Genomic DNA, 11,011 nt, shown 5'->3' on the forward strand with positions numbered 1-11,011 from the left:
TCCCTATTACATGAATAGATCTGATTATGACCACTGTGCCTTTGACTTCTTGCCTCTATTTGAAACACAAGAAAGGAGGACACATTTCCCTAATTTCCTTAAAAAAAAAAAAAAAAAATGGGTATATTAAAATTTTCGACATATATGTGAGGTTTGAAAAATGATGGAATCAGAAAAGCTTATTATATGCGTTCTTATTTTGTATTTGTGCAAGTGGTTACTTTCACGATTTGAACTCGTGACCTCTAGATCGCATGACAACAATTTTACCAGATATATACTCTAAGGCTCTCCTTCCCTAATTTCCTTAAAACAAGAAAGTAGTCGGGGGTATTAAAGCTTTCGTTATATATGTGAGGTTTGAAAAAGAATCGAATCAAAAAAATTTATTATACGCATTCTTATTTTGTATTTTTGCAAGAGGTTACTTTCACGATTTGAACTCGTGACCTCCAGATCGCATGACAACAATTTTACCAGATATATACTCCAAGGCTCTCCTTCCCTAATTTCCTTAAAATAAAAAAGCAGGTGGGGGTATTAAAGCTTTCGTTATATATGTGAGGTTTGAAAAAGAATCGAATCAGAAAAATTTATTATACGCATTCTTACCTTGGATTTCTGCAAAAGGTTACTTACACAATTTGAATCTGTGACCTCCAGATCACATGACAACAGCTTTACCAGTTATATACTCCAAGGCTCTCTTTCCCTAATTTCCGTAAAATAAAAAAGCAGGTGGGTGTATTAAAGCTTTTGTTATATATGTGAGGTTTGAAAAAGAATCGAATCAGAAAGATCTATTATACGCATTTTTACCTTACATTTCGGCAAAAGATTACTTTCACGATTTGAACTCGTAACCTCCAGATTGCATGTCAACGACTTCACCAGATATATACTCCAAGACTCTCCTTCCCTAATTTTCTTAAAATAATTAAAAAAAAAATAAGTGGATGTATGAAAGCTTTTGTTATATATGTGAGGTTCGAAAAAGAATCGAATCACAAGAATTTATTATACGTATTCTTACCTAACATTTCTGTAAAAGATTATTTTTTCACTATTTGAATTCGTGACCTCCAGATCATATGATAGCAACTTACCAGATATATACTCCAAGGCTCGCCTTCCCTAATTTCCTTAAAATAAAAAAACAGGTGGTGTATTAAAGTTTTCGTTAGATATGTGAGGTTTGAAAAAGAATCGAATCAGAAAAATTTATTATACGCATTCTTACCTTATATTTCTGCAAAAAGGTTATTTTTACGATTTGAACCCTTGACCTTCCAGATCGTGACAACAACTTTACCAGATATATACTACAAGGCCCCCCTTCCCTAATTTCCTTAAATGTAATATAAAAATAATATTATAATTATGATATATATAGATAATTACGAGATTGCTACTTTTAAAATTAAAAGTTCAACCAAATATAAATAAAATAGCTATTTTTTCCTTTTGGATCACTATAATCTTGAATTCATAAGCTTCAGATTCTGTTCCGCCTATGACTTTAGTGACATGTCTTTAGTAAACTCAAAAAGACTAAAATTATGAATTCATAAGCTTCAAATCCTACTTCATCTTATCTTTAGTGACATATTGTCTTCGCTAACTCAAAAATACTAAAATATTGAATTCATAAAGTTTTAAATCTTATTTCACTAGTAAAGTCAGAGACACTAAAATCCTGAATTCATAAACTTCAAATTCTGCTTCATCTCTACCTTTAGTGACATGTTATTTTCAGTAACTTAAAAAAGATTAGAATTTTGAATTCATAATCTTCACATTATGCTTCGCCTCTGTCTTAATGAGACGTCTTTAATAACTCAACTAAAATCCTAAATTCGTAAGTTTCAAGTCCTTTTTCGCTTCTATGGTGGATGACATGTCTTTAATAAACTCAAAAAGACTAAAATCCTAAACTCATAAGCTTCAAATTCTATTTCGCCTCTACCTCTAATAACATGTCTTTTCAGCCGCATAAATCTCACACTACGTGTAAAAATTACAAGTTCGAAAAAATCCTTTTATATTTCTTTTTATTTTATTTTCAGTTAAATTATACCACATAAACTAAAGAGTAAAGCATCTAGTACAACTATGATCAAATTTGCTATGATACATTACAACTTCACGTCGATTCTATTACCCTCTGAATTAAATTTAGTGTATTTTTATCAAACATTTCAGCTGACGTGACACCACTGATGTGGGACTTATTTTATGTAATAAAGGTGTCTCATCCGCATAAAAAGATGACAAATTATGCTAAAATTGAATTTGGGAGTAATATAATTTCGATAAAATTAGAATATATCGTAGCAACTTTGGACATAATTTGAGGTGACTGAATGCATCTCTCTAAACTGAAACGAAAGTATATATAAAAAGTACAAATAAACAAATCCCATCAAAGTCTTAAAAAGATTCTTTCTAATCACTCACTATATATATTTTTGTCACCTTAATATTATTCTTCACAACTCCTCTCCAATTTCTTTCTTTTAAGTCTTTTGTCATTTCATCAAAAATGAAAATATCACAAAATTCTTCTACTTCTTCTCTATTTTAATTTTCTTTTCACTCTCAACAAAGAACAAATTATCTTTTTTTTTTTTTTAATATAAGAAGAATGGTGACAACAAAATTAGAAACAAAATCCTCCATTGATATTCCCAATGTTCAACAAGAAGCTGCAAAAGTACAAAATGATAAATTTTTGCAGAATACTCAGATTGGTGATGATCAGGTAATTAATTTAATTTTTATCTCATTCAAACAAAAATAATTAACTTGTATACACTTATATATGGAGTCGTTTGGTACGTGAAATGGGATAAACAACAATATTTTACGGGAATTATGTTATTCGCCTTCCATATGCGATAGTAACTAAAATGGTGGGATAAATTAGTTTTGAATTATTGTACTTATCCTACGTATCAAATGATCCTATAGAGTAGAAAACATTTTTTGTTTCCACTATCTATATAATTAAACTTGTTAAATAGATAACAATAATAACATACTTAGCGTAATTTCACTGTGCAGATAACTTATCTGATTATTTTTCAAGTTACTAGTTTCACTGACGGTTATGAATCGTTACTCGTTATTCGTTGTATGATACGTTGATGTCAGTGTATAAAAGTTAAACTGGTAAGAAAAAAATGGCAAAATTAATTTTTTTTTGCTTTTTTTGTTTTCTTTGTTCATTATTAGCATGTGATGAGTTTGTTAGCATGTCTTTCCAAGAAGCAAGAGCTAAAAAAGTGATGCTTCTTAAATTGCAACCTTAATTGTTTTTTTTTTTTAAATTATTAATTACCTAAGTTTTTTTTCTTAATTATTACTCTTAATTATAACCAATTATTTCGAGAAATGATTCACGTTAAGGAACAGGATAACATACAAGTTAACTATATTAATAAAGAATTTTATGAATTTTATAAAGCATAAAGAATTTGTAATTTAGATAAATTGGATAGCAAAATAACATTGATCTCTATCTAGCTGTCTCATTTTTACTCTCACTTTATCTCTTTTCACAAAAAGAAAATATATATATTTGAATTATCAAGTTTTCGCAAGTTTCACATCTTAATTATCACTTGTTATTTCGTTTTATAAAATGATTCTTTTCTTGAAAATTCAAATAAAGGCCTTCCATTCTAGTTTGATTTTAGGCCAACGATAGGATTGAGAATTTTCGTTGAGTTAAGAAATATGAAACAGTAAATACATGAAGAAGCTAAGGAGATTCAGTAAATATGTGTGTTTAACCGTGTATGTACAATGTAATTTTTTTTCACACGGCCTTGCTCCGCTGTTGAATCGATATATAATTAATGTATAATATGTTTATAATCGATATGTACACATACACAGTTTATACGTTGTTTATATAACTATTACTCCCTTCATTTCAAAATAATTGATCCTTATTGACTTGACACTTTCCTTAAGAAAATATTTATTTGCAGCTTATTTTACCAAATTAGTCTTACTGACACTTGATGTAGTTATTTAATGATAGGGGCAGTATTTGAATATAGCATGATAAAAATTCTCTTAATTTCATAAAAGCAACAACTAAATTAAAAACAAATATTTTAAAAAAGTGGTCAGCTAGAACAAAACAGAGAAATATTTGATATTCATGAAGAGTTTTTCTATTTTAACTTATCCTTATATACTCTCCCTGTTTTAAAATAGTTGACTCTCTTTTTAAAAATATTTATTTTAATTTAATTGTCTCTTTTATGAAATTAAAAGAATATTATTATATTCTTTTAATACTACTTCTATCGTTAAATGACTAAATAAAATATATATATACACTCAAATTTATATTTTTAATTTTTTTTTAAAAGATTAATTATTTTAAAATGGAGGAAGTAATTACTTTGTGTTGTGTGTGTGTTTTATTTTGTTGGGTGTTATGGGTTTTGGTGGGGTTTACATGTTGGTTTGAAAAAGGAAAGAGAGCTAATTTATGCACGCCTCAATGAGTGCACTAATTTTAATTTTTTAGACTATACTTTTCATGAAATAAAGAAAACACACACACACATGCAGACATTAAAGATTATACTAGAAAAATAATCAACGCATGCTTCAAATATTGCTACATGCTTGACTTTGTTTACTTTGTATAATAATCATGACAAATTGACAACTAATATAAATTACTTTTATCCTGAAAATAATGACCTTATTAGCACAGTTGATTGTCGGACAGACTCATCTTATCTCAAGAGGTGTTATCTAACACTATTTTGTCAGAAGTTTTTTGTATTATATAGATAAAATGCAATATTTTTATTCTGAATTATAAACGAAATTGTTGATACATATTCTAATTTAAAGGGGGTCCTATTATCCTATGTACTAATTAAAATCGTACTCCCTCCATATCAGAATAAGTGAATTGTTGAGGTATTTATTGGCGTTTCAAAATAAGTGAATCGTTGAATTTTTTTCCAAATTTACCCTTATGGTTTGACAATCAATTAACTTTTGAAAAGGTATTAAAAGGTCAACTTTTTTTTTTTGGTAAAAATGGAAAGTTGTGTTAAATTTATGTCTTTAATACTTTTTTCTTAATTTGTGTGTCAAAATCCAACAATTCATTTTTTATGAAACGGAGGAAGTATTTTTTGGCAACCTTAGTGCCTACGTGGCACATACGTGGCACACTGCGTGAATCAACACATTGAAGGTCCACGTAGGCACTAAGATTGCCAAAAATACGATTTTAATTAGTTTAGGGGTAATAGGCCCTTTAAGTTCGGGTGTGTTTCAGCAATTTCGTTTATAGTTCAGGGTGGAAACAATGTATTTACTCTATTATATATATTAATAATCTAAAAATATATTCAATTTTTTGTATTATATATATATATATATATATATATATATATATATATATATATAAATATATAAATATATTCTAAAAATACAAAATATATTTAAACTCCAACCATCTTTTTGATTCTCTTTTTTTTTAAAAAAAAAAAAAAACTCTCACCAATTTAATAAAATTAGCCAGTTGAACTAGGATTTGCCTTATGCAATTGTGAGTAAAGCATCTAGTACCTCTCGTGACTAAATTTATTACGATAAATTCCTATTTCATGAGGTTGATTTTACTATCCTCAAACTAAATTTTAGTGTATTTTTTTCAACTTTTTAGCTGACGTGACATATTTTGTCATGTCAACACAAAAGGGTGATAAAAATATCCTAAAATTGCGTTCAGGGGTAACATGATCCCTTTGAAGTTGGAATGCGTTGTAGCAACTTTGACATTAGTTCGGGGTGTTACTGAATGCTTATCTCCAATATTGTAGTAATTAAATAACTTGTACAAGAAGGTAGTATACACAATAATGAACTTGTCGAGCAGTTATAGCAGTTTACTTGATTTATGTTTTATTAATACCCTTAAATAATTTTTATTAATATAATGTTATTATATTTATTCATTTATTTTATCAACATTTAAATGATATCACATATATTAAGACATAAAGTAAACTATAGTGGGACTATGTATGATTTTATCAACAAAAGAGAAGGGGGATTTATAATTCTCATAAGCTTTGTTTATCATTACTTTTTAAAAACTACTTTTGAAGAAAGATTCTGAAAATTAATTGGTTACTAAATTAAGCAACCAAAGCACTTGATAATAATTATCATACATGTATCTAATCTTGGTTACAACATAAAAACTTGTGTCTTATTGTCTTAGTTTTAGATAGATAGCTGTAAGGGGAGAATGATGAAGCTTTAATTAAACAATGGTGCACTATTTAGTGCTAATATAAAATATTAATTAATTAGCATATGATAACTAAAGAAGTAGTTGTATCATTTTTTTTTTAAAATGCAGTGTTTCCATCTTAAACTATACACGAAATTGTTGAGACACATCCGAAATTTAGAAGGGTCCCCCTGGACTATCTAAAACCGAATTTTTGGCAATCTTAGTGCGTACGTGGCACAAACGTGTGTCTACGTGGACCTTCAGTGTGTGCCACGTAGGCGCTAAAGTTATCAAAAATATGATTTTAATTAGTCCAGGGGTAATAGAACCCTCCTAAAGTTCGGGTGTACCTCAGTAATTTTGTGTATAGTTCAGGATAGAAAGAGAACATTTGTTTTTCCAATTAACTTTGAGAATTCCTCATACAAGTAGTGATAAAAATGCATATCTAATAGGGTGAATATTACAGGGGCAGAATAAAAATTTGAACTTTATGATAATTCATTTTAGAGTGGAGTAATTAGGTTCTAAATTTAATTTTCATATATAATTAGTAAATTTCTTAATATAAATACAGAGAACTAAAGCTACTAAAATGTTTTTAAAAAGACAAACAACATACCCACAGTTTGGATTAATTACAGAAAATCTCAATATTTTGCATAATTACTAAAAATCTCGATTTTGGGTCTATCAAGATACATAATTAGCTCCTGATACATCCAACGAAAATATATTTTTTTCTTTTATAAAAAGATACATAATTAGCTCCTAATATATATATTTTTTATTTTGAATCTGTCGAGATACATAATACATCCGCCAAAAATATTTTTTTTCCTTTGTAAAGATACATAATTAGCTCCCGATATATTTTTCTCGATTTTAAATCTGTCGAGATACATAATTAGCTCCGATACATCCAACGAAGATACTTAATTAGTTGAATTTTTTGTAATTACTTTATAAAGGTTGTAATTTATGTAAATATAATAAGTTAAAGGTCTATGTTTATATTATTTCTCAATTAACCTGTACTTTTTCTCTTAATTTCAGATTCTCCAATAATCTTTCATTTTTAATTTTAATTAACTTAAAATCTGTAAGTTCAAACAAATTTAATTAGGAAAAAAAAACTTTTCTTAAAAAAAAATATATTAGTAGTACTTTATCTTAAAAACGTCAAAAGTGAAAAAGACAGAAAAATTTGTAGTGGGGTGACTCTGAGTGTACTCAGCAGAACAATAGCAGACTGTACTTTCTGTTGCAGAACAAAATACCATGAAAATTTTCAGTACTGACAGAATCTATTATAATAGAAATGGAATTTCTTTAATTTTTTTGCTATTTTTTTTAATTCTTTTTTATCTTAGCAAAAAAACATATTCAAGAATTAAAGTTGATGAGTTCTTTGTAGGTAATTATTCAACTTTTTCAGAAAGAAAAAAAAAAAGATCTTTTCATATGTATACATAGTTTGAGTGGAAAAAATAAAAATATTTTGTGTATTTGTTTGTGATGTATCTTTTATAGGTTAATTCATGTTTCTTCTTTTTTTTTTTGCTTATGTTTTGTTCTTGTTCTTGGTTGTTTGGCTTTTGTCTATGTATAAAGATTGCTTTTTGAGTGAAGAAACATGTTATAAGTGGGTAAAGAGTGCTCTTTTATTTGCTTTGGCTAGATGATTCTTGAGATACGTGATTAGATAAGACATGACACATCTTTAGCTTATCTGAGATACGACTTTTAGATAGGAGGTTATTAATGACATAAATTGGCATACAAGGTTAGTTAGTTGAGTGTTATCTCGCTTATCTTTCGTATTGGTAATAGTACTATTACTCTTGTAGTTTATTGTAAAAAGATTTGATTTTGGGTGAAGAACCATGTTATAAGTTGGTAAAGAATATTGCTCCTTTATTTGCTTTAGGTAGAAGGCTCACGGGAGAGATGATTAGATATGACATGAGAAAGTTATAGTAACATGGATTAGCGAGTCAAAGGCGGAGCTAGCCTAGTTATAGGGGTTCGTCTGAAACCCCTTCGACGGAAAATTATACTATTAATACATGATTAAAATGATTTTTATGTATATATCGTAGATGTTGAATCCCTTCGCTGAGTTTTTTTCTTTCAGATTTTGAACCCTTTCTTGGGCCCGCCTAATTTAGGGTAGAAGGTTACTAAGTAGTTGAGTGTTATCTCGTTTATCCTTTTATTTCCGTAGATGTAGTATTACTCTTGTAATTTATTGTTATTCGATTTCTGCTGCTTTTTATTGTTCCTTGTAACCTAATTATAGTTTTTTTTTTGGGTTGCAATTGCTGTTCCTTTTACAAATGTTTTGTCATGGCTTCTTCACTCTCATTATAGTCCTTTTTTTTTTTCAAACTACTTTGAAATGCTTTTCCTTGAGTCGGGGTCTATCGGTAAGTTCTGCATACACACTACTCGCTCCGGATCCCGCTTGTGACCTTACACTGAGTGTGTTATTGTTTTTTGTTGTTTACTTAATTTCTATGAGATGGTAATGCTAAAGGTTTGGTGTTAAATGCAGAAAGTAAAGGACTTACCACAAGGAGAAGCCACAATTCCAATGGGGGAGTGCAATGATGCAGAATACATACAGATTAATGAAGTTGTTTCACCTTCAAGGGCAAATAATGATAGGAAACTTTCATTATTGCCTCTAGTTTTCCTCATTTTCTATGAGGTATCAGGTGGACCATTTGGTGTGGAGGACACAGTACAAGCAGCCGGTCCACTTCTTGCGCTTGTTGGATTCTTGGTTTTTCCGATTATATGGAGTATACCTGAGGCACTTATTACAGCTGAACTAGGCACGATGTTCCCCGAAAATAGTGGCTATGTTGTTTGGGTTTCATCTGCTTTAGGTCCATATTGGGGATTTCAACAAGGTTGGGTGAAATGGTTAAGTGGAGTAATCGATAACGCTCTTTATCCCGTTTTGTTTCTTGATTATCTGAAATCAGGAATTCCTGCATTAGGTGGTGGAGTTCCTCGTATTATCGCGGTCGTAGGCATTACTTTGGTACTTACTTACATGAACTACAGGGGTTTAACTATTGTTGGATGGGTTGCTGTTCTGCTCGGGATTTTGTCGATTCTTCCTTTTGTTGTTATGGGGTTGATCTCAATTCCGAAACTAAGGCCAACGAGGTGGTTGGTGGCGGATGTGCACAACGTTGATTGGAACTTGTATCTGAACACACTGTTCTGGAACCTGAATTATTGGGATTCGATAAGTACTCTTGTAGGAGAAGTACGTAACCCGAAGAAAACTCTGCCTAAAGCTTTGTTTTATGCTGTGATTCTAGTCGTTTTATCGTACTTTTTCCCTCTATTAGCTGGTACCGGAGCTGTTCCACTTGAGCGTGATCTGTGGACGGATGGCTATTTCTCAGATATTGCGAAAATACTTGGTGGAGTCTGGCTAAGATGGTGGATTCAAGGGGCTGCTGCATTGTCAAATATGGGAACGTTTGTAGCGGAAATGAGCAGCGACTCTTTTCAGCTACTTGGTATGGCTGAGAGAGGTATGCTACCCGAGTTCTTTGCCAAGAGATCACGTCATGGAACACCTCTAATCGGTATCCTCTTCTCAGCTTCCGGTGTGATTTTGCTCTCGTGGATGAGCTTTCAAGAGATTGTAGCTGCAGAAAACTTCTTGTATTGCTTTGGAATGATCTTGGAATTTATAGCATTCGTACGATTAAGGATAAAGTTCCCAAACGCATCGCGTCCTTTCAAGATACCTGGTGGAACAATCGGAGCCATCTTGTTGTGTATTCCTCCAACCATACTCGTCGGTGTTGTTCTGGCGTTTTCCACAGTTAAAGTCATGATTATAAGCCTTGCTGCTGTTGCAGTCGGATTGGTTATGCAACCTTGTCTTAAGCGCATTGAGAAGAAAAGATGGTTGAAGTTTTCCATTAGTCCTGATCTTCCTGACATTCATCACGATAATGGAGGATTACTTCATTGATTCTCACACGTCGTATCTTTTATAATGTACGACTCTCAGACTAACACGACACTGAAACAACTGCACGACATCCAGATTATTCGTGGAGGGCACAGAGAAAAAGAGATGTTTCTCAAGGCATCTAATGGTAGCTTTTTAATCTCATAAGCTTTTATTTGCCCTCCTCCAAATGCCTATTTATTAGTCGTAAGTAGCTATGAACCGATCGCTTTTTTCAGATGATTGCGTTAGAAATAGACGATGATATGATTTCTCTTTTGTGATCCATGACAAGTTACTCAATGTATGAAAATGTCTTGAGCTTTCTCAACCAGCTTTATATTGCTTTCTTAACAAGTAATTTTGTTAATACATCTTTGAACTAGTTCCATGTTTTGTTCCTTGTTATTGCTCGACCGATTTGACATGTTAAGAAGCACACAATATGGAGAAGTAGTGGCAGTTAAGTCATGACTTTCACATAGAAGTTGTAATAATATTTTCTCTCTTCATGCTCGAGAAGAACCGACAAATGTTTTTATCTTAATTAGTGAACGTTGATGTACTTCTGCGCTTTGTCTTTGCTGTCGGAATGATGTAGAATTGAAGTTCTCTGTACCGGCTTTGTTTTTTTTTTTTTTGTTAACTAGACAACTTTTTAGTACATCTTGAGTTTACGCCTAGTTACGTACAGCTAAGAAAAATTTCATCATGTCTTTTGCACTTTCTCAAATCTTCATACT

General features: G+C 30.8%; 1 protein-coding gene across 3 annotated transcripts; it reads left to right on the forward strand.

The window, feature by feature from the left end:
• The first annotated feature begins 2,421 nt into the window (after positions 1 to 2,421).
• Positions 2,422 to 10,642, forward strand: LOC107850299 (polyamine transporter PUT1). Of its 3 annotated transcripts, none has more exons than XM_016694723.2 (2): positions 2,422 to 2,761; positions 8,841 to 10,642. In XM_016694723.2, exons 1-2 carry the CDS (start codon positions 2,645 to 2,647, stop codon positions 10,287 to 10,289), a joined length of 1,566 nt encoding a protein of 521 aa, XP_016550209.1. In that variant the 5' UTR covers positions 2,422 to 2,644; the 3' UTR covers positions 10,290 to 10,642. The 3 variants fall into 3 exon arrangements, with proteins under 3 accessions (XP_016550209.1, XP_016550215.1, XP_016550222.1); XM_016694729.2 differs by lacking the exon at positions 2,422 to 2,761 and adding an exon at positions 7,474 to 7,700; XM_016694736.2 differs by lacking the exon at positions 2,422 to 2,761 and adding an exon at positions 7,845 to 8,069.
• Positions 10,643 to 11,011: the final 369 nt, after the last annotated feature.

Source organism: Capsicum annuum, chromosome 1 (genome assembly GCF_002878395.1).
Source record: "Capsicum annuum cultivar UCD-10X-F1 chromosome 1, UCD10Xv1.1, whole genome shotgun sequence".
In the NCBI taxonomy this organism is placed as follows: Eukaryota; Viridiplantae; Streptophyta; class Magnoliopsida; order Solanales; family Solanaceae; genus Capsicum; species Capsicum annuum.

Coding starts and splice junctions, on each gene's coding strand:
- LOC107850299 (XM_016694723.2), top strand. CDS start 2,645: ATGGTGACAACAAAATTAGAAACAAAATCCTCCATTGATATTCCCAAT. Junction 2,762..8,840: donor CTCAGATTGGTGATGATCAG/GTAATTAATTTA, acceptor TGTTAAATGCAG/AAAGTAAAGGACTTACCACA.